This window comes from Haliotis rufescens, unplaced genomic scaffold (genome assembly GCF_023055435.1).
Source record: "Haliotis rufescens isolate VD_foot unplaced genomic scaffold, xgHalRufe1.0.p SCAF_19, whole genome shotgun sequence".
Lineage (NCBI taxonomy): Eukaryota > Metazoa > Mollusca > Gastropoda > Lepetellida > Haliotidae > Haliotis > Haliotis rufescens.
In genome coordinates this window covers 3852718-3878874 of record NW_025963879.1, presented here as the reverse complement: position 1 = coordinate 3878874, position 26157 = coordinate 3852718, and the positions used below count along the sequence as shown (strand labels likewise).

Genomic DNA, 26157 nt, shown 5'->3' with positions numbered 1-26157 from the left:
TCTTGTGCCCCGTGATGGCAGGTAGATGGTATTACTTCAGTCTAGTGCAACACAATGGCAGGTAGACAGTATTACTTCAGTCTAGTGCAACATAATGGCAGGTAGACAGTATTACTTCAGTCTTGTGCCCTGTGATGGCAGGGAGACAGTATTACTTCAGTCTTGTGCCCCGTGATGGCAGGGAGACAGTATTACTTCAGTCTAGTGCAACATTATGGCAGGTAGACAGTATTACTTCAGTCTAGTGCAACACAATGGCAGGGAGACAGTATTACTTAAGTCTAGTGCAACACAATGGCAGGGAGACAGTATTACTTCAGTCTTGTGCCCCGTGATGGCAGGTAGACAGTATAACTTCAGTCATAGATCCCTCTTATGCTCACTATACTACCACTGAATATCTTCATGTAGGATGATTTTCTACCTAAGGTACTGTAAGCTTCATTTCAACCATGCAAGGCATCACCTGTATCACACCCTAATTCTCCTTGGAGATTTGTATTTTTGTTAGATCTTGCTACAATCAATTAGCAACCTCAAATTTCAAACAGAAAAAACCCAGATGCTAAAGTGTAACACAAAAGTTTTCTTGATGAGACTTTGTCGGCCTATGTACATGTATGCACCACTTATCCTGGCTCGTTTGAGTTAAGCCTGGCAAATACTAACAGGATTTAATTTTCAAATACTGACATTTAAATTATCAAAGTCATAAGTTGAGGGGCACAACTTTGCATGGAATGTCTATGCAATGTCCACCCATGTGTATGCAGCCTGCATGTCAGTGCTACAAGCAGTCCAGTTCTTTAAGTAATCCAATCTGTTTTCCATGACAGCCTTTCAACCAGAGATTACCACAGCCAATAATGGGTACAGACATTAACTAGTTTTTTATCCTAACACACACGACTTGATCATACTGATCTTATAAAGCAAAAAAAATTAAATCAATTCAGTTATCAGTAAAAATGGAAACTTAAAATGATTTCCTTCCCAGCTTATTAATTGGAAAACCATAAACCAGGTGTACAAAGATTAAATCCTATTAATGTGTTGTAGCGTTTCTTCCCAAGTTCCCCCACAGAGATCCCCAAGAAACACATGACTACACACGATTGAGGAGCCCAGCCCAGCATAATGAAACAAGACATTATAGAGATTGTGAGGCTTTATAGTCTTGAAATCGGATTAGCACTTAAGAATTATGTCATTAACATTCAATTATTAACCAACACCAAAAATACTTTACTCTGATCCATGGACAATTACATGAACTAACTCAGCTAATTGCTATTGTAAAGTTGTTATACAGAGAACCATTTAAGATTTGCTGGTCCTTCATCACTGAACACTGTTAGGAGAACTAAAGCCCTTCTATTTAGCTGTATTTAATCAAGTGAAATATATATCTACCCTGAAATTCCAATAGCCTGAATTCATTGGCAACTGAGGTGAGGTGAAATGAGGTTTAACGTCTTGCATGTACACGTGTGTGTGTGTGTGGGGGGGGAGAGACCATATTTATTCTTGCCTTGTATGAATAAATATCAGTAGAGTAATCAAATCAGTTCCCACTAAGGTTGTTATTCCAACTATATGGAGGCACCATGCAAATAATAAAGTCTGGACCACACAATCCAGCAGTTAACCTTATGAGCAACATCCCATGCCCCTCTGGTACAAAGAACCATGTCACCGAACTTCAATCATAAAGTCGCCAGTTCTTACTTGGAACGTCACCAGTGAGAAGCAAGTTAATGAGATTGCATGATGCCATCCATAAGACACTAACATAGGAGCAAAAACATGGAAATGCAGCCATCCAGTGGTTGATAGTGTCAGCAACAGTGAGTGGCACCAGGGGAACTTCCAATCTGCCAGTCACCTGACAGCTGCATAGTCTTTCCAAGTGGAGAGGTGGCAACGGAGGTATAACAGAACCACAAAGGCTCTGTAGCTCACTTGTACCTTCTTGAATATTTTCACCATTAGGTACAAAGGTCTTTACAAAGGGGTAAAGAAACAACAGAAGTTTCATTACAACAAAACAATAAGAATATTTCATAAGGACTGATTGGCAAAAGTAGGGGAAAAAAATAAAAGTATGCCACAAAATATAGTATATATGTTACTACGTAAACCATAAACTTACTGCATGTCAAAATGACACATGCAAAAATAGATTATTATTGTATATGGGCAAAATTTGCATATAAGTGCTATTCACATTGTTCCTGGAATCATCCAGGAAAGTTTCAGCATCATAGACCTTGTGGCTTCATAGACAATGCAAAAGCTTAACAATGAATGGATTGATGACAGACATTAAATCAGCTAAAAATGTGCTAAAGAAGGCTTACCATTAACAACAGCAGAGTCTGAACTTGGGTTAGCTTCCTGACTCCCAGATATGTCTGAATCCTTTGAAGCACTTGCACAACTCCCAGAATCCTCTGTTTCCATGTCCCCAGCTACTTCCTCCCAACGTAAGCGTTGGATCTTTTCCTCCATGATAGCCAGGCAGTTCCGGAGCACTCGTGGCCAATCTTGATCTTCTGTTTTTGGCGGCTTCTTGCGTACCCAATCCATTGTGAACACCTCCCTGTATTCGCTTTCTAATACAAGATATTCATGAACACCATCAGTACCCTGATACCTTAACACCAAACACGGGCAATCCCTACTCTGCGTACATACACAGAAAAGAAATTCTCCCTCCGCAAGTTGTTCTTGGTCAGAGGTGTTGTAGATGTGTACAATGACTGCTCCCTTGTATCCAAGCGGCCAATCATCCTCGGCATGTCGTGTGGCGCTTAACTGAAACATTAAAGTAAATCATCAGACCTACTTCTCTGAAAGTCACAGCATGAAACCACAAAACATGTGCTTCTGTAATACTGATTTTAGCACTTTCATAAAAAATAATTTTAAAATCTGTTGTAGAATGTTCTGCGAGTATATGTAACTTATATATTAACCCTAGGGTTTTAATTCACAGAAAACACTTCTGCAGTGTATTTGACTGATTCTGAGGCAGGAAAAAAAAAACTTCTGCATTTCTGAGCTCTGCAAAAAAATGACTGAATACAGCAGAGACTGTCAGTTTTACAGGTCATGGAAGTAGGTAAGGAATGCTACCATGTCTCTTGAGTAGGTCAAGGCACACTTTTATATGCATCTAGGTATTCTTGTAATACAATGAATTTGTATTGAGTATTTTGGGTGACACAATCCAAAAAATACTTGTTAAAATAATGAAAAGAAGCATTATATTGAGAAGTAAAACATATGCAGTAACCTGTCCATTCCCCAAATAAAGTAAAAAATATTTCATTATGATAAAAAAATACAACATTGGTTACAGTTTAGCAACATATGTTTTGGTCTGGTTTGGTGTAAAGTTTGGAAGTGGAAATAATAATGTCCTCTCAAACATATTACAAACACTCTTGATTGTACGCAAATTGCCTGTTTGTCGGAAACCATTCCTGTACCTACAGTCAAACAAGTTGAACAAACTCAGAAACAGGTGAGACTGCCTGGGATGTAACACGATCATAAATCCTTCCCCTCTGATGAAAGCACAGCTGATCTGAAGACCATGGCAGTGAGACTCGCCACTCACCAAGGTCCAGATCATTTCTGCTTCATGTGTTGAACCCTTTGAAGTTTTCACTTATATTGACAGAAATCTATAAATCTTTTGCCTGAATGGACAAAGCAAGCAGACATGTGATGATTCACAAAATGAATGACTGTGAAATGAGAAGAGTAAATAACATGGGTGTTAACCTTCAGATGTTTTTAAACTTTGCATCTTCAGTCAATAAAAAGCAGACCTGTTTGCTGTGCTAGCCAATAGTATGTTAGCATGTTTTACATTTCAAAGTAGACCGAAGAAGTGTAAAGCTCCTGTTTGCTTTTCAAACAGGGGGTAGTTTTAGATTCTGAGGGATGATACTATGTAATGCATAGATCTATTTACATTGCAATGTTATAGCAAACAAAGGAATAATGACTGTATGTCATTTGCTTTGAAATCATAACATAAAAACCCAATAGACGGGGATCCAAACTGTGGCAAATAAATCTGAATGCAGGCTGTATGTGGAGGACAAGCCGACCGAGATGCAAGTCACTGTCCATCCAATGTCCACAGTGCAAGTCCTACCGAACATGATACACACGTCCATCCAATGTCCACAGTGCAAGCCATACCGAACGTGATCCACATGTCCATCCAATATCCACAGTGCAAGTCCTACCGAACACGATACACACGTCCATCCAATGTCCACAGTACAAGTCCTACCGAACATGATACACATGTCAATCCAATGTCCACAGTGCAAGTCCTACCGAACACGATACACACGTCCATCCAATGTCCACAGTACAAGTCCTACCGAACATGATACACATGTCAATCCAATGTCCACAGTGCAAGTCCTACCGAACACGATACACACGTCCATCCAATGTCCACAGTACAAGTCCTACCGAACATGATACACATGTCAATCCAATGTCCACAGTGCAAGTCCTACCGAACACGATACACACGTCCATCCAATGTCCACAGTACAAGTCCTACCGAACATGATACACATGTCAATCCAATGTCCACAGTGCACGCCCTACCGAACATGATACACATGTCAATCCAATGTCCACAGTGCAAGCCATACCGAACATGATCCACATGTCCATCCAATATCCACAGTACAAGTCCTACCGAACATGATCCACATGTCCATCCAATATCCACAGTGCAAGTCCTACCGAACACGATACACACGTCCATCCAATGTCCACAGTACAAGTCCTACCGAACATGATACACATGTCCATCCAATGTCCACAGTGCACGCCCTACTGAACACGATACAAACGTCCATCCAATGTCCACAGTGCACGCCCTACCGAACATTATACACATGTCCATAAAATGTCCACAGTGCACGCCCTACCGAACATGATACACATGTCCATCCAATGTCCACAGTGCAAGCCATACCGAACACGATACACATGTACATACAAAGGACAAGTTGTCTAACATAAAGAAATGATTAAAATATATGTCACAAAAGATACAAATCTGAAAGTAACTCATAGAAGAAACGTACAGTTCAACAAGACCTATTGCCTTCAAGCCACAGCATGGCTGAACTACTCTCAATACTTGGGACCCTACACTGGTTCTGTCGATTATTTCGGTGGTTGTCTGAAATTGGTCATCTGCATGCCAAGTTGACATTTACAAAACACAACACAAAATATTATAATGCTTATTTTATCGTCATGCACAAACTTCAAAATCTCATCATATCTTAAAATATGTCCAAACTGTGAACATAAAAATATAAACAAGCCATTGAAACAGACTGGATTCCAATAACTCAACTCAGCACGTCTTGAAGAACTAAAATATTGAATAAAGAAATTCATATCAAACAGAAGTAACATTTTGTCACATTGTTCAAACATGCATTCTAAACTAACATCAAAATGAGGTGTAACCTTTCGTCAAGGGGTATCTAAACTGAAAGCTTTTTCCCCCATAGGTTATATTAAATGATAATGACAATGTTTATAAGGAAAACATTTCCTGGTGGACCGCTTACAAAAATCAAGACACAAGGCGTGTGCTGGGACATACACCATTATTTTCAAACCACAACTCGCTGATAAAAACAAGAATGGGGACATCCAATTACCAGGCACGGAGCACTACACATCACACTGGATGTTTGCACATGGGATAACCTCCCCTTTATACAAAGATGAATAAAAAGGTACTTTAAACAGAAGGTATATTTTACACACAGCTAATATTGAGGAGAAACGTGACAAACGCTTCCTGGAGAATTTTTCACACAATGCAAGCAACCTTTTTCTAATAAATTGGTAACACATTTGAAAAAGCATAAACTTCTAAATTTTTAATGTATATTTTTAACCTTCTACAGAATATATTAAATATGTGATGGATTCAACACTGAAAATTGAGAATAAAATGATTTATGTTATGTAAAATTTCAGTGTAGAATGTACCAATTTGCCATGAAATGAGCCCTCACAAGGCACACAAGTCCTTAGCAACAGGGAGAGTGAGAAGTGACACTTAAGGTTGAATGACATCCCACTAAGACCAAGATTAAAATTCATATCAGGCGTCAAATCTTCTTCAAACAAGAAAGTAATCCACTTGGCGCACGAGCCGTTATCTAATACTGTAGGAGAGTTGTGATGTTAATCTCCTGTGTAGCCCAGTGTTTATCTGGTGGGGAACTGGCTTCACTGACCCACAGGTCCCAACAGCTGGCTCCTATGTCACACTGTATGTTGTGACACAGTCAAGGCTGTAGCACAGCAAGTGCAACATGCTAGCAATGAAATCTGTCACATGCTATTATAAATTCTTGTGGCTTTCTTTTTTTAATTTTTGTGTTTCTTTTACGATGATTGTTTGCACACCTGATGATGATATGAAAACATTATTCATTATTCATAAACATTTTTTGTAAAACTGTTGCCTGATTCTGTCAAAGGGACTGAAGTTGTCACAAGCATACATTTACAAAGAATTTGTTGTTCGAGTGATGTTCTGGAGATGTTCTGGAGATGTTCTTAGGATGTTGTAGTGAAGTTCTCTGTCAATAGTATGAGTGATGTCCTGAATATATAAATTTCTACTACTTATTACAACTTGATTTTGATAATTCAAATATGCTAGATTAAACACTGCATGAGAATAAAACCTCTTTTCAATGAGGACAACATTTGTTGTTAGTACTGGGTATTCATTTAGATTTGATCAGCAAAAGGTAAAGGTCCAACAAACCCAACAAGTAAATTGTAGACATATCCCCTAGACGAGGTGAGGACAAGTTACCTGAAGGGTTTTGCACCAGTTGCCTGACACAGGTAAGATTCATCCAGCAGATAGGAGGATAGTTTTATCACCATCATAATAACCTCAGGATATAGATGTTAGTCTCTGTCATTTGGGGGTGAGAATGTTGTTGTTAATTTGTTTCTTCATTTGCTTCAATTGGAAGTTTGGTGCTGGTATATGGAACATTTCATGCTGTGTCTGGGGACTGTCGTACAACTGGTAATTTCAAAAGATATAATAACAAGAACATAGCGAATAACTGAATATTATGAATTGTCACAGCATAATATGACATGCTTCTCACTACAACCATGTATAAAAACCAATCATGCCCTACATCTAGCTATGACCGTACATGCGTCCCAGCCATCTCCTACATCTAGCTATGACCTTACATGCGTCCCAGCCATGCCCTACATCTAGCTATGACCTGATATATGTCCCAACCATGACCTACATCTAGCTATGACCTTACATGCGTCCCAGCCATCTCCTACATCTAACTGTGACCTTATATATGTCCCAGCCATGTGCTTCATCTACCTATGACCTTATATATGTCCCAACCATGCCCTACATCTAGCTATGACCTTATATATGTCCCAACCATGCCCTACATCTAGCTATGACCTTACATGCATCCCAGTCATGTCCTACATCTACCTATGACCTTATATATGTCCCAACCATGCCCTACATCTACCTATGACCTTATATATGTCCCAACAATGCCCTACATCTACCTATGACCTTATATATGTCCCAACCATGCCCTACATCTAGCTATGACCTTACATGCGTCCCAGCCATCTCCTACATCTAACTGTGACCTTATATATGTCCCAGCCATGTGCTTCATCTACCTATGACCTTATATATGTCCCAACCATGCCCTACATCTAGCTATGACCTTATATATGTCCCAACCATGCCCTACATCTAGCTATGACCTTACATGCATCCCAGTCATGTCCTACATCTACCTATGACCTTATATATGTCCCAACCATGCCCTACATCTACCTATGACCTTATATATGTCCCAACCATGCCCTACATCTACCTATGACCTTATATATGTCCCAACCATGCCCTACATCTAGCTATGACCGTACATGCTTCCCAGCCATGTCCTACATCTAACTGTGACCTTATATATGTCCCAGCCATGTGCTTCATCTACCTATGACCTTATATATGTCCCAGCCATGTGCTTCATCTACCTATGACCTTATATATGTCCCAGCCATCTCCTACATCTAACTGTGACCTTATGTATGTCCCATCCCTGAACCTGGCTGGGGGGGGGGACACAATCAACATTGCTGGAATCAAGGAAAGTATTTCATCAGATCCAAAACAGTTCCAAATTGTTAGTGTCGGTTTACAAAAACTACAACTATATCTACACACAGTGACTCACTCTGGGCACACTGCCAAGAATACAGACCCTCAACACTCTGTACATACTCATTTGTAGAGATCCACAGCATTCAGCAGATACCATCTTCATAATTCACCACCTATTCATACTCTAGTTTGTACTGTTTAAGCTATGTCAGTTAGTCCTCTTAGCATTGGAACACTTAATTGTCAAATTACTCATGACAGATAGTTCCACATCCAGGTCTAACTACAAGTGATGGACCCACGCTCAGATCTTACTATGAGTGAGTGAGTGATAATTGCTTAATGCTGTATCAGCAATTTTGGTTGTTGGAGCTGTTTGGTGAGTGCTGTTGGGTGAGAGCTGTTTGGGGAGTACTGATTAGGCAGTGGTGTTTGGGTAGTACTGATTAGGCAGTGGTGTTTGGGTAGTACTGATTGGGGAGTGGCGTTTGGGTAGTACTGTTTGGTGAGTGCTGTTTGGTGACTGCTGTTTGGTGACTGCTGTTGTGGTAGTTCTGATTGGGTAGTACTGTTTGGTGAGAGCTGTTTGGGGAGTACTGTTTGGGTAGTACTGTTTGGTGAGTGCTGTTTGGGTAGTACTGTTTGGGGAGTACTGATTGGGTAGTACTGGTTGGTGAGTGCTGTTTGTTGACAGCTGTTTGGGGAGTAATGTTTGATGAGTGCAACAATCCATTCCAGGAGAGCACTGCCAGGCTCTCAGCAAGGTCACCTCCAGTATCTTAACAAGCATTGCATACAAAGGACCTATGTATCCCTGAATATGCCAGATAAAAACTTTTCACTCTATAAAACTTTATCATTATCAGAAAATTACAATATCAGAAAACAACATTACTGAATATCAGAGCACAGCTAAAGGCTGTGATCTACAGTAAAGTATGTTTATAACGAACATGCTTATTACGAACTGATTTTTTTGTCCCGACTATTTGCTATAGTTATGCTGTATATATGCTTATAACGAAACTACTGTTATAACAAACTAGTGATCCCTTTGAGTTCGTTATAACCGTAGTTTACTATATAATGGTTGGTCATCATTTGGGTCACAGGTAGTACAATTATATTCCAGTACAGCACTCCAACCAACTCACTGCATGCAACATTTTGTATACAGACACCAGGAAAAATGAAGTTTGTCCAAACTGTTAATCCACAAAGAACAGAAACTGAACTAAGACAATTCCACAAGATGACATGTTTTTATTTAATTCTACATTTGAAATGTTTCTGCTCCAAGGTGAGTTCAAATCTACCCAGCCAGCTCTACATACCTGCTTCACCACAGCCAGACTGCTGCCAGTGTTATCACACCAGAGATTACAGCCTTCTGATTAATGCCCACACAGGGGGTAAACTGCCAATATGACAGGGCTGGGCTGGAGAACATGGGAATTCACATTTTTACAAATGTTTCCATCGTTATGATAATCACTGAGTTCTATCAGTTTCCAAGTAAATTGTATTACAAGCATAAACTGGAATTATGGGGCAATGGCATGGTGATGATAACTGTCAGAAACAACTTAGCCACAAGGAAGTTGGCTACCATAGACCACAATAGATACATGATACAATACAACGTACACCATATGGCAGAGCTGCAACATGATTACAAATGAAGACAGAAGAAAGGAGTCTGGCATACAACAGAAATCAAACCACATTTTGTAGTCAGTCATGGATAACAAATGCAGGGCTTACCAGTAAAAGTAAAGGAAAAGGGAAATCAATGTAAAATATACCTGTCAAATATGGTGAGAAAATGAGTATAAGATCCTGATTTCCTCTACTGCAACAAGAAACAAGCAGATAACATGCAGAACAATGGATGTATATACTACATTCATAATGAACGTTAAGGCTGCGATTGCTGCAATTTATAGCTGTATTTCACTGCATAAAACAGTTCCATGTGGTCTTACTGAGGGTGTTAATCTTAGAGGCACTGGCCCAGCAAATGTTTGTCTTATCAGAGGGAGTGATCATTAGGCAAATGGGTGGAAGTGATTCAACCACCAGGTGTCCCCAAACACCTTCAATTCACTTCCCCATTAGGGGGAGACAACAGAATATAGGTCTGTATAATGTATATGCAACAGCAAACTGTTTTGGTGCACTTAGTTACTAGGAACTGAAGTCTATTGCTAGGGTTGATTACATTTTATCAAGGACTTTCAATAATGTTATATTTGAGAATTTCATTTTGCTTTTGCAACTTAAGGAGTTGATGTTACTGTTTGTCTACAAATTGTGTTATTAAACAGTAATGGCATTGCAGGATGTTCTGTGATGTAACCTGTGCTAGGTGGTGACCATGACCATGTGATGACCAAATATAACTCAATGTTCAGTTTTTCATTATTTCTAAAAGAATGTCCAAGATGAAAACAAGAGTCGTCAGGAGATAACATATTCCCTGTTCTGGTGCAATTCAGAAATGGAGTTTGGCAATTTATCCTCTACTTTTGGTTCATTGCCATTGGATAACTTCAGTTCAGTGAAGAAAAGAAATAATGGTGTTCAGTATTTTTCAAAATCCAAAATCAACAAAAAAACACAAGTTAAGCACTAGACTGATCTATATAGCAAGCTTCATCTTGAAAATTTCAGCGGTTTCGGAGTTCTGGTCTAGAAACGAGCACTACCCTCATTTTTAGTTTGAGTCACACTTGTCGTCATGAAAACAAACCAAACATTTTTTTTTTTTAAATCCCAAATCATCAAAAGGCACCAGTTCACCACTAGACTGATCAAAATAGCAAGTTTCAACAAGAAATATTTAACGGTTTAGGAGTTCTGTTCTGGAAACAGAAAACGGAGAGGACAGATGGACGGACATGCTGATCGCTATACCCGCATTTTAAAAACGTGGGGATAAAACTACAACAAAGTTGATGTCACACAATCAGATCAAAGGCTGGTTGCCACACTAACAAAATGGAGTGAGTTCATGACAGTTTACCACACATGAAACATTAATATTCAAAACTGATATCTTGACAAATGGAATGGAGGTTTCATCAATCTTGAAGGGTAGGGCTCCCCAGCATGACCACAATGAAATATCATTTAACACAAATTCCCAATCTGATATTGCAAGATTCCATTAACCTAAGGTCAACATGTTTTACAATTTGCTATTTTGACGACTTTTCTGGATTAATTAATAAACCAATCCATCACATAAGGCGGGGTGTTGATTCAGATGTGGCCTCAATTATGGCCAAGATTGGTACTTGCAAGATGATGGACACATAATTGGAGAGAGCTCTCTGGTGAGGGGTACAAATTGACATGTCCAGTTGGAGACATGCAAAGTATTAATGACCACAGGCACAAATACTGGCAAGATTGGCAGTCACTTTTCAAGATGGCTGCTTCTGCATTTAATTTAGTCTCGCCAATCAGCTGGACACCCTCTGACCACCATTTGTCCGGGACATGGAGAGAAGGACTTAATGGCCACCCTAGGCTTGTCACTTCAGGCTGCTAGTGTCCACAACACACATGTTGTTGGTGATAACAGTTTCAGAAATTACACGTGTACTTTTAAGTATTTACTGTTTAAACATTATACAATATTATCATTCCTCAGATAAAGTGACATCACTGAGTAAACACTACTGATATATTATTTGAGAAATGCCAGGTGGAAAATTCCATTGATGTTAGATATGAACATGAACTTGTCAACACCAACAGCACCATTTATCAAACATGCCTGTTAGTCACATGTACTAGAGGTCCTGCAATGCATGACTGATGAAAGATTTTCTGACAAAAGTAAGTGTACAAGTGCTTGCTTCACTAAAACATGCACTCAGCAATAATGTGACAAAGGTACTGTCTTTCAGGAAACAGGTGTAACGCCAGTCATCCTCTGCAAATGTTGTCAGTTACTTTTCTTTTGTATAGTACATCATTTTCTACAAGGATAAATTTCGCAGACTCAAACTTGTTTTGAAAATGGACATTTAAAGACTCTTATTGGCATCTGATATATCTTTGACCATGGCACATTGCACTCAGTGGTATGGACAGTATCAACACATAGAGCATTCAACTAAAATAAAACTGTACCAACTCATAGAACATTCAACTAAAATAAAACTGTATCAACTCATAGAGCATTCAACTAAAATAAAACTGTATCAACTCATAGAACATTCAACTAAAATAAAACTGTATCAACTCATAGAACATTCAACTAAAATAAAACTGTACCAACTCATAGAACATTCAACTAAAATAAAACTGTACCAACTCATAGAACATTCAACTAAAATAAAACTGTATCAACTCATAGAATATTCAACTAAAATAAAACTGTATCAACTCATAGAATATTCAACTAAAATAAAACTGTATCTACTCATAGAACATTCAACTAAAATAAAACTGTATCTACTCATAGAACATTCAACTAAAATAAAACTGTACCAACTCATAGAACATTCAACTAAAATAAAACTGTATCAACTCATGGAACATGCAACTAAAATAAAACCATCCAAGTGGAGACAAGGTTTGTGGGTAGTCGTGAGGTACAGGTTTTATGATCCTGGTGTGATCCTGGCGGCTGGTGAGTGACAGTACATCAAGATATACGCATCCTCTCGAGGATCTCCTCACAATCATAGTAAGCCTGTCTTAACCTACTCTATGCTTTCAAGCTTGAATAGCAACCAAAACTGTATGGGAATCTTCCAAAACATTGTCACTCGAATTTGTCACTAGTAGCATAAAGAGTGACAATGAAGTTATAGTAAAAGCCACATGATATTATTCCAACTTGATGAACAAGTCATGCACTTAACAGCTCCTACTTGAAATTGTTTATATGTCTTTGTTTATGTATATGTATGCTAATTTAACATAAAGGCATGCCACTGTAAAATATACACTAGATAAACAAATGCAAGAATCAAAGTTATATGAACATGTGACAGTAAACATCCCTGTCAACTATACTTTCGTAATAATACATTAACATCGAGCCTGCTTCCCCGGCCTTGGGGCAAACAATGGTCAGACACAACATCTTTATTTCTATATGCTATAAACTGTACCATTACAACAAATCTTACAATAATACTGGCCAATATTGAGAAATGTGAAGGTCAGGTTCTGGTCAGTTGACAAATTAAAGCCAATGACAGTAAATAGCCACAGGACCTCCGTGTAAGTGAGGTCAGTTCCAGAGCAAGCCAACACTATCACTCACTTAATAACACTCCCCTGGCAAAATGTGACCAAATTAATTCAATTAATGCCTGACTGTGTCATTAAGACCCTATGTCGACTGTTTATGACAATAGTAAATCTCCCAGTGACTATAACCAGCCCGAGAGTATTATCGAGTGGCCATTTTCTTGCCAAATTAATCTGTCGTTAAGCTCGTCTAAGCTTCATCCTTTACAAGTTGGAAGGAACAAGTTGAAATTAATCTGAGGAGTAATTCTACACATGTCTAATTGCTAGTAGCCCTTCCCGTCAAAAGCCACTTTGTGGGATATGCTAGCTGTATTCCTTAGTGTGGATGTGAAATGATACATTAACAGCAAAGGTTGAGTTAACTTTTCATAACTCTGCAGCTGGAAGTTGGGCATACAGTGGATGTGTCGTCTGTATAAACAAGGAATGCAATATGATAAACAAGGAAAATATACAAATGATCCAGGACATCAAGTGTTTCTAATCAGTATGTTTCATGAATAAGTTTTAAAAATTATATATGTGGGAACAGAACCCAGGCCACTGGGCAAAAACCATCACCCCAATCCACAGGATGCATCCGAAAAGTTCAATTGTGAAAACATAAACAGAATAATATATTGTAAATATTCTTGTACATTAAACCTGAGGGTCAATAACATTAACCTATATGTACATATAACAATACATTAACAGCACTACCTGAGGATAACAATTGTAAACTATACTGCTATAGAGGTATATACTTACATCCCATCACATCCACAATACTCTCCCTTTAGGGACACAGTAATAAACACACACATTATGGGGTCCCATTCTCCAGAATTAAGAATCAAGAATCTTCTACATTCCCAGGAAAGGCACCAGGTTACATCCACAGTATGAGTGAATGATCATAAACACCCCGAGTACTGAAAGCTGGCCACTTCCCTGCCCGCAGTGTACAACACTCACAGCGACGGAGAGGTGTAACGTCCCACAGCTAGTAAGCCTCTCGCTCACTGCCCCAGGTCGTGGTGATCCGAGCTCGTAACAGTAACGTATACTTGCTGTACCTGTTAGGAGCTTGCAAACACCCTGGCTGAAGACAGATCCCAGTATGACATTTCAAGAATGTTTCAGAAACGAGTATCTTTTTTAGGTCTTTGAACCAAGTCCAACACACAATCCGACTTCAGTGACATAAGCAGGTTCTTTACCCCTACATTCTGTACTTGGCAACAATGAACTGTGTTAATGATCTGTTGTATACACCCTTTTTGAGTTGTTGAAGAAAAACGTCCTTAAGATTTAAAATCCTTTATTATCCATCTTTAACAACTAGTGTTGAGCCTTAAACAAAGCTGACATGTTTATGAGCTACTCTGTGGGGCAACATACCTGCAGAAGAATTGACACACATTATGCAGTAAATAACTAACAACAACTGGAACTCATAAAAGCAATCACTGTTGGAGGGACTCAAGGAACTATATCAAAGAGCTAGATAATTTCACAATGAGCACTTTAAGGCAGTGTTTGACCAGGCAACCTTGCAGCCAGTACTGTGGCAGAGTTAAAATATATGGTGTTATATATCAAGAGTGAGTGAGTTATGTTTATCGCCGCTTTTAACAGTATTCCAGTTATACCACGGCGTGTCAGCTTAATTTTGGAGGAAAGCCCGAAGTGATGCAGGTCTTATATGTATCAAGAAGTCATTCGGCTCATATTGAATACAACACTGGTCCCATGCTACAGTCTGCAGTGAAAATAAACTAATGAATTGTTATGATGTCATAACATAGGGAGACTGCAGTACATTGTCAACTGACTGAGCTACCTCCCATTTCATGACATGCATCATTGTGCATTGTCCATTCCACATTAGTCAAGGCCTATAGAACACGTACATGGAGACACCCTACCCAGTTAGTTGACTTGAGACGTGTGCAGTGTGCATTGTGCAGGAGATCTGCCCACTGACACATGCTGTGAACACATGCTAATCTCAGCTCACACATTGGAAAATGCCTTAGTTTTGATCTTACAGAAAATGAAGTTGTTTAACTAAAAACTTCTGCAGAAATTGTTGATTCTTCAAGTGAATTATACTGTAAGAGATGTGACATGAACCCCAAGTGCTATGCAGATACAGGATTTATAATAACCCAAACCAATAATTATCAACAAGCTCCGCAGTCTTCTGATGTAGGAGAATGCTAGCTGGCCCTGTGCACCCAAGTTGCACCTGCAGACATCACAACTCGGGCTCACTGGGTGTGGTCTATAATCCCTTCTTGATTCAAGGATTGAGGTCAAGTTCAAACAAAGTAATCCCTGGAATGGTACAGAGTGCACATCCACTAACCTTGACTGCACACTAACTGTGGCTGCACACTAACCATCTAAATCAGACAAGGCTTGGTAAAATCTGGCATCTGGCATCCACAACTACACTCCTTCCATGGGAGAACTTTTTGAAATAGACAAAACCTCTTTCTAGCAAGTATAATGTATGAGAAGTCTCATCAATAGTCATCATGTCTCTGACTCCTGTTTTGCTAAACCCAGAAGAGTATGAGATGTCAATGGAAAGCGTCCATGTCTTGAGGAGAACCACAAGGATCGAGGAACCATCATGCTGCTCCACAATCTGTCCTCTATTTCCTGGCAAGATCTAAACAATTGTTACTGCCCTGTGTGAAACAAACATTGAGTTCTTAGGATAACAAATAGCTACTTAAAAGATACACATAATAAACTTGGAGTTAGCAGACAATCAAAGTAGTGTTTGACTGACTTTGACTCCAAATTGCAAGTACTGTCGATTGGCCTGATCCTAGTCCTTCTTGCACAGCTCCATGCTCTGAGGTCCTGCTAGCTGGCTGTAGTCTAGACCTTGACTAACAGGGAGCAAGGATCTGACAACATACCCTCATATATGTTACTTGATCAGGTTTAAACTTGACTCCTACTGATGCAGAGTGGAGACAGGTGACCGACCTCAAAGGGGGACACAAAGTACCCCGCAGGACAACAAAGTGTCTAGACCTCAACGAACATGCAACAAACATCTGAAATTACATGCTGTTACCCTTTTTTTAACAACGTAGTAATACATCTCAAGGTACATGGCTACTGACATGAAACACTTTCTGCGAGATGTCACTTCATTGTAGGTGTCCTATCTCTATGGAGACTGCTGATGTGAAAAGATGATATGAAAACAATGTTAATATACTTCAAGGACTCAGACAAATGTTATCCATTCCACATAACTCAAATACAATGATAACTGGAGAGTTATTACCGGTACATAAATATGCATCATCAGACACTAAGCTCCAACATTCTATGTGCCATCAGCAACATCAACAGAGATGTTCAGGGTTTCCTTGTCCACAAGGGCTGTATGAATGTCACACACTGTAACAGAGCCAAATCTACCACGCATTGACACATGGATAAATAAAGCAATTCAGGTACCTGTTCCTTCAAGGTTTGGCACTACCATATTTTCTTGAGTATAATGCGCACCCCCACTAGGGGATTAAGAATTTTTGAAAAAAAAAAGAAGAAGAATATTATGTGCAGAAAAAAATTACACCGTACCCACTCAGCGAACTCCGGTAAGCAAACAGGTGATAAGAAACTTGGTCAGTACAAATTTGAAATTTGAGATAAAAAATCACCAGACATGTTGATTTACCATTCAAATTGCATTTTTTGTTCTGCTAGGCATTGTTTTACATCCAGGGATTCAGATTACCTTGTGTATTTTCTCGTAAAGTAAGCCTGAAACAGCAATCAGCTTTATGCACGTTTTCTTGGAATCTAGCGGTGATTCAGTTAAAACTTACCAAATGATATAACTTTAAAAGGTTTTGATGCACGGATCGGGAAAAATTGTATTAGGAATAATATATTCCAATATCTTGTTATTTTAGTTGCAGCTTTTACTAAACATATTTAAAATAATAATAACCCTAAGCGTAGCACTTCGGTGCAGCTGATCGCTATTGCCGGTTATTCTTTTCACATGGAACAATTTGGCCAGTCACTGTCCAGGCTCCTGCGCACGTGATTGCGAGAACTCCATGTTGACATAGAATCGTCAAACTACAACAAATATGACTTTTAACAAGTCAAAGTATGGCATTTATGATATATGTAATCATAGGACAGCAGATTCAGGGCAAAGGAACTCTGTGAAAAGGTTAGGCAATATATGGCAATCATGGTGAGCTAAAAGATTCAGATCAAGTGACTGAATGTTGCCACAGTTGCCTCAGCATGGCCGACTTCAGGCATACCAGTCAGTGGTTGATCAAATACACACCTAAATAATTAATTCCACACAAACCAGTGATAGATATTGTGTGCAAACCTTAGACAGCCTGGGTACAATGACATGCAAAGAGCATAGGTTATTAGAAAACTATCTAAGCTGGAACACCTACGGGGTGTTAGATCTAGGGACTTAACAACATGTGTAGCCAAAATATAACAAAGTATAAAGCAAACATCAATTTATCTCATGTATGAAATGGCGAGGATATTCCAACTTGAAATGGACTTATTATTCTGTCCAGGGATCTTAGGAATTACTTTGTCTTCCTTGGCAACATTGGAAGCTACCTGACCTCAAGACCCAGAGATTCAGGGCATTGAAAATCTAGGCTGAAGCTACTGCTAGATCACAGAGACTGAAGCATCTTCATTTCCACTGACAGCACATGTTTAGCTGGATGGTCCTGAGGTGGGGGAAAAAAGGGAAGCCTGCAACTGAGGGCGTTTGTGGATGTAGCCTCCTTCAGTTACCAGGTAATGGAGGCATGGTGAGAGATGTATATGTATTACAGTGATTACTACACAACATACCAACACACAGTGAAGACTGGCACATGTCCTTCAGCTACACAGGGTTGTTAGAATTCACTGCTTCCATTCACATTCCCTCCAGGTGAATGTCAACCCTTCAAGCAGACAAGTACCTCCTGGTGATGACTACTGAACGTAAGACCACAGGACAGTGATCCTTGTGAAAGGACAATATACCGTGGATGTACATATTTAAGCCCTGACTCTAATAACAGGTTTTATCACCTTTTAAGACCAAAATTAACCCCTGGGCTCAAATACAGAAAATATGTAAATACACACTAAAGATTCCATTTCATTCAATATTAATAAATCAACCCTTTTCAAATTCAAAAGTACAATAAAACACTAAAGTGTTACTTTGTTTTCTAGCATCACACTCCGCAGTATTCCAGCTCTATGACAGTGGTCTGAAAGTAATCGAGTCTGGAACAGACAATCCAGTGATTGACATCATGAGCATCCAACTAAGCAATTGGGATACGATGACATGCTTCAACAAAGTCAGCGAGCCTTACCACCTCATCCTGTAAGTCGCCTCTTACGGCAAGCATGGGTTGCTGAAGACCTTTTCTCTACCCAAATGTTAATGGGTCCAGATCATCATGAAATACAGGGAGGAGACCAATGTGTCTTATAAATATGGATGCTTCTCCCAGCGCTAACAGTCTGTAACATTCCATGTGTTTGGAAACATCTGCTAGGGGTAGATCACTCGAAATTGATTTTCTAATTAAAACTCATGTGCATTCCTGGTACTATAAATGTCTACCAAAGCGGCTTCGTGGGTAAAATTTGTTAAACAACACAGTAAGAAATGCTACATTAATATCACTGTGACCTATAATTAACTGAATTTTGGTTGATCCTTAGATCAATGATTCAATAAGACAATGACACAATGAGCTGGGTCACACATGTAAGCCACATGATTTGCATTTTAGTCATCTTGGAATATTGGGAAAAATAACAATTGATAAAAATACAATTTTGAAGACAATACCTTTTTTCATTATGATCCACAAAAGATCCAATATGATCAAACAGCGTGTGTTTTTTAGCCTTTTCATCATATTTCAACACCAATTTTAATCAAATAAACCACATTTCTCAATTCATCCAAAAAGCATAAATGCAGCTGAAGTTCCTTTCTTTTCCTGTCATAACACTACCTGATGGGGATGTGAAGTTCTTATACCCTAAGGAAATAATCACATAAAATATCAGTTCAATTTCCCAAGACAGCCTGTCACGAGAGCCATTATAGCTGATATGATGCCTGAAGAAGTTGTCAATAGTGAGTGCAATCTGTGCACATCAGTGGGAGGCTCAGTGAGGCTCGGCCAGGCTGGTCGACACACATATACAAATATGCTTAGCAACAGCTTCTTGGTCATAACAGCATATCTGAGTTGATGAAGGACACATTGGACGGGCAATTAGGCTGCATCGTTATTTCCTCACACATCAAACATGCAGCACCTCACATCAAACATGCAGCACCTCACACAGCAAACATGCAGCACCTCACACATCAAACATGTAGCACCTCACACATCAAACATGCAGCACCTCACACAGCAAACATGCAGCACCTCACACAGCAAACATGCAGCACCTCACACAGCAAACATGCAGCACCTCACACAGCAAACATGCAGCACCTCACACATTAAACATGCAGCACCTCACACAGCAAACATGCAGCACCTCACACAGCAAACATGCAGCACCTCACACAGAAAACATGCAGCACCTCACACAGCAAACATGCAGCACCTCACAGAGCAAACATGCAGGACCTCACACAGCAAACATGCAGCACATCACACATCAAACATGCAGCACATCACACATCAAACATGCAGCACCTCACACATCAAACATGCAGCACCTCACACATCAAACATGCAGCCAACTGGGGAGGAAATGAGTAGGTATCGGAGTTAATTATACCAACAACCTTTTCAGAGTCTCTAGCCCTTGGTTGTGAGCTGACATAAGCTGGTAAATATACTTCCAAAAAAGGAACAGGGCAAATAAAAATCTGTAATATTAAGATGCAATCTTTATAGCAATACACAGTACACCATTCAAAAAGACTACAGCTAAGGCCTAAGTCACGACACTTGTTGTTTCCGGACTCGGTAAAACTCCAGAAAGTAAGATTAGTCACATAAAGTTTGATGAACCACAGAAATTATCATTGATTTAACTTTACAAGAAGGAGTTAACTATTTTGGATTTCTTTAAAATTTCCATTCAAGAAGGAACACGAACACAATAGTGTGGGGAAGGGGGAGGATGAGACCATGAGGACAGTGTGAATGCAGTGCCTGGTCGACACAACTTGGAGGTGTGGGTGTGCTTGAGGTGTATTGACTTCAATGAAACACCTTAAAGTAAATAAGTCTTCCTTGGAATGAACACTGACAACATGAATTACATTTGCTCAGTATATATTTCCGTTATTAGAAAACAGTGCCTTATCCTGACCTGAAAGCTTCCCCAACTTCATAAAGTTCTCTTCTGTCCTAGACAAGTGTAGCCTCATTCGTACCACCCACATGTAACACATAGCTCTCCACCTGCGACCCACCCGCCCTCCCTATCAGCAGGTGTGATAAGTACCCAGCTGCCCTTCAGCCTGTGGACAGCCAATATTGACTCAGCACAACGTTTCATATCTACATTGGTAAGGATTAGAGAAATCAACACATACTATCTTATTGAACCCTAGCCTGGGGGATCAATCTCTCTGCACTCTTTGCCGCTGGTTTTATGCATTTATGACACCCAGTGCTATAAGGGCTGATGTGTCCACTGGTCCTCAGATGGAGCACCATAAAGATATTTCTGATCTGATGTTTGTGGACACAGACAGCTTGCCCGACATATGAAGAGGTCAGCTGAGGTACAGTCCCATTTCTGTTGAAATTGGATAAACAGATTTCAGTTACAGTGTTACTGCTTGTGTACTACTTATGTAGACATCACAGGAGATCCATGGTGTTGACATCACAGGAGATCCATGGTGTTGACATCACAGGAGATCCATGGTGTTGACATCACAGGAGATCCATGGTGTAGACATCACAGGAGATCCATGGTGTTGACATCACATGAGATCCATGGTGTTGACATCACAGGAGATCCATGGTGTAGACATCACAGGAGATCCATGGTGTAGACATCACAGGAGATCCATGGTGTAGACATCACAGGAGATCCATGGTGTTGACATCACAGGAGATCCATGGTGTAGACATCACAACAGGAGATCCATGGTGTAGACATCACAAGAGATCCATGATGTAGACATCACAGGAGATCCATGGTGTTGACATCACAGGAGATCCATGGTGTAGACATCACAACAGGAGATCCATGGTGTAGACATCACAGGAGATCCATGGTGTAGACATCACAGGAGATCCATGATGTAGACATTACATGGTGTAGACATCACAGGAGTTCCATGGTGTAGACATCACAGGAGATCCATGGTGTAGACATCACAGGAGACCCATGGTGTAGACATCACAGGAGACCCATGGTGTAGACATCACAGGAGATCCATGGTGTAGACATCACAGGAGACCCATGGTGTATACATCACAGGAGATCCATGGTGTAGACATCACAGAAGAACCATGGTGTAGACATCACAGAAGAACCATGGTGTAGACATCACAGGAGATCCATGGTGTAGACATCACAGGAGATCCATGGTGTAGACATCACAGAAGAACTAAGGTCGCTACTGCATATCAACAGTACACTCAGGACAACTAGCTGAATTACAATAGCGAACAACATGAGGTTCAGAATCCATGGAATTCCAAGGAAAACTGCAAACATATTAATGACACTGTTGTCGTGACCTACCAGATATGGTTGAGATATTCTGTTACTTTAACAAAATTATCTGTCTATCTAGACTATCTATATGCTAGTTATACTATAAACCAGTACAACTACTGAACTTAGTTCTTAATCTTAACTTGTAACAAACCAAACAGGAGCATGTCATTGTGATATTGATAAAATACAGTTCTCCAAAAACTGAAACCCCAGTGCCCTTAACAAAGAACCCTGTCAACATCCTCCTTGTTGTTGTTTACCCCAGGACAAACACAGACTAACAACTCCTCCAGTGACCAGGGTCAGCGTTGGTATGTCAGATGACCTTTGCTCCATAATGGAACATTTTCTGCAAATTTATTATCGTATATCAAAATACCCAATTTGACTGATGATGCTTAAATGTACTACTGAGGCACTGTAACATTTTGAAAAAAGTGGTTCCCATTCATTAAGGCAGAATTAAAACCTTTTTTCCCAATTACTTTGCAGTTGAAACAAATGCAAACAAATATGACACATTGTCTTTTCAAAACACCATTCATGAAGTATCAGGTACTGCTAATTATATAGATGGGTATCAGAACTACAGTGGATTTCCTCCAGTGCTGTGAGCTGTCTTCCTGGGACTGGTACTTACTAAAGGAACTAACCTCTGTTGCCTGGGTTTCCACTACTGACTTGGGAATACACCATCCAGTCATTCTCTAGAGGGGCACTCAGCACTGTCAACAAGATTGTTTACAAGCAGTGCAGGAGGAGCTTCAGTGCAGGCATGGGAGTCCCAGGACGAGGGAACCAGACTGCAGGACCAGTGATGTGAAGCATCTCATGTTTTAATGATACAACCTGAACCTCTCAGGTGATTTGATGACCTTGAAGCATGTGGCAATGATGTCAATGTCAAGTTGGCATTTCCGGTTCATATTGATGAAGTGGTGAAGTGGGCATCTCCCACATTGATAGGGATACAAGCTTACCCCAGCCTCAACCAGACTGCCCAATGTAAAAATGTTAATTGGCAAAAAAACTTTCTTGCAATATGTATTGTGATGTAGGGGGGAGCTAAATTCTTGAGTGTTTTCTACATACTAAAGTAAATATTACTCAGTATGGGCAGTCACCACCATATTGGAGTCTTGAATACAGGGGAGTTAACACGGTCAGAACAAATTCACTGCTGCGTTTCCACTGTTTTGTCAATCAAATTCGAAGGGAAACATCATTGGTGAATGAATTTCTGTGTATATTTTTGGGTTAAACATTACAAATTTCAAACAAAACTTGTTACATATATTTATACCAAATATACGAGACCACAGAAAAACTATTGCAATGTGTATCGTTTGAAAAGCATATTGCAGTATACCAGTTATACTGGCCATGACCAATCAAATCAGATCAGATAGGCCTCAGCCATAATAAACACTGAAATCAAAATAGTAAAAAGATCTCCGATATTTCCACAAATAACGTACCGTCCTAGAGCTAACACTCATTCAGTAGGAGACAGTTATACGCGGCGGCTGACTTAGACCTCATCAAGGACATTCGGAAGGATTTGACCAAGCAGAGTGTGAACGTACACCAATATTGAGGGAATGTTCTCCAAACAACTACTCATCTTCCAGCGCTTATCTGTACATGATCTTAATGTTGGAGGTCGATTCCCCCCTGTCTCACCAGACATACATCACCATCATCAGGGGGCAGCACACACGCTAATTTGCTCCCTGATGCTAATCGTAGTAATCGACTTCCACAGTTGGTTATACAATTGCCAGTAAACACCGCTGATGCGGACAGCCGGGAGATATCATAGAATTCTAATCATACTCTTTTACACATCTGATTGTCAGCATTTCAATTACCATGCGAGAAAATGAGAAATATAAATTTGATTTGTCTGGGCATGTTACAACATTTGCTGAAGTGAATGTGGCACGTAATGAAAGAAACAAATGTTCTGATTCTTTATGGAAATGTCTGTTACTATATAACATGTGACATAGATAGTTTCAGCAGAGCCATCTTAATTAAGGTATACACAAATGTATTGTACATTTAAATAATTACAGCAACAGTTTCTTATACTGACAAAAACGCTTCAGCAACCCACGTTTGCAGTAAAAGGTATCTTATCTTGTCATAAAAGCTGACAAACACTGACTTGGTTTATGCATGTCATCGTATCCGAATTGCGCAGATCGATGCTCATGATGTCAATCACTGGACTGTCTGGTCCAGACATGATTATTTACAGACCACCGTCATATAGCTGGAATATTGCTGAGTGCGGCATTAAACAACAAAGAAAACGATAATACTGAATTTCAGTAAACAGAAAACTGAACTTTCAACACAGTGACAGGACAGGAGATTCATAGAAATGACATCTCATAACATAACAGAGAACAACAGAACACAATAACACAATGAGCAGTTCCCCTAGCGAGAGACTTTGGACAACGAGTCTTACCTATATTGCAGATCTGCATATTGGAGCCTAGAAACTAGTTCCTGTTACTGATCACTGTCCCTGCGACAGTGTCACATCATTCCATCTAATCTGCATCAGTACTGACTCAGGACCTCTCATAGCTTCCTTCATTAACTGACAGCAATCACACATCCTTGGAGTTAAGTACTCATTCCACACAAAAGTGAGCCTAATAATCCTATAACAAATTAGGGCTCCAGTTGCCGTCTGCTCCCAGTTGCTGTCTGACTGTGTGCCCCTAGTAACGACTGTCTGCTCTCTGACTGCTCCCTGTGACTGTCAAGACACCAACATACCCCCTTTATTGATCTGGACCAACCCAAATCCAACTGTAATTGCACCCTCAACCCATCAGCCACAAAATCGCTGAGAAATTGGTCTTTCAACTTCACTTCTTATGTTTAATGATACTTTCTGTTTTATGTTGGCGTCCTTGGTGTTTGATATGATGCAGATAAATTAATCTGGCAGTTTTCTTACCTAAATGTGCTGCAAACGTATGGACCACAAATGTGACTGTAACCAAGTAAACATTTGATCTGACACAAACTTGATAAAAGACTGAATAACAATATTATAGTTCTTACATCCTGACAAAAGAGGTATTTGTTTGGTTCCATCAAACTGAAGTAGAGTGATTAGTATAAAGATATATTCAATTGATTTAAGTGACAGAACTTGCAGAGAGACATGATGAAAATGTGTCAAATGTTTTCCTTTCAATATTCACTACAATGGAGCATAATACAAGTTATGTGGCCGTCAACAATCTTTTAGGAAAGACTGATCTGTACATGAAGACTTCACTTCCTCTTGTACAGTTGGTATCTGTTACCAAAAGCTCTCTTGATGGCCCTACATGTTACAGTTCTACATGTGTAACTCATTTGTCTCTTTCAAGATGGCTACCAAAGCAGACAGTTACACGCTGGGCAAATAGAAACTGTACCCCAAGACTGTGGACATGGGCTGAGGTGACAAATCTCAGTGGGCATAGATCACATCGACCTCTGAGAGTCCTGGGTCAGTGAAGGAGATGAGGAGTGGGGGTAGAGAGATGGGGGAGGGAGGGTAGATGACCAGTTGTTTGTTTAGGATTATCTGGTATGGGTGGACACAGGAAGGTGGAGTCAACCAACACTGATGGTGTCGGAGAACAAAGACGTGTATATATGGGCCACAGGGGATTGTCTTCATATCTGGAGAAGTTGTCCTCCACCCAAACCACTATAGTGCTTAATACAAAGCTACTTCACAGCTGTAAGTAAAACACCAAAATAAATTGGTACTCGCTTTTTAAAACATCACATTTTATCGAAGATAACATTTTACTATACTTTAACAAATAGATCCCCATTTACAACCAGTTTCTAGAATGGAATGAGGTGACAGGTCAGTA

General features: G+C 39.7%; 1 protein-coding gene across 5 annotated transcripts in view; it reads right to left on the bottom strand.

Moving 5' to 3' along the window:
* LOC124119209 (puratrophin-1-like) overlaps positions 1–26157 on the bottom strand; it is a 248489-nt gene that overhangs the window by 122984 nt on the left and 99348 nt on the right. For 4 of the 5 annotated variants that reach the window (XM_048398816.1, XM_048398817.1, XM_048398818.1 and 1 more), the window contains one exon: positions 2361–2817. In XM_048398816.1, the coding sequence (XP_048254773.1) occupies positions 2361–2817 (457 nt within the window). Of the gene's footprint in view, positions 1–2360; positions 2818–14278; positions 14527–26157 lie in introns of those variants that run through there. The other variant, XM_048398819.1, reaches the window with a different exon arrangement.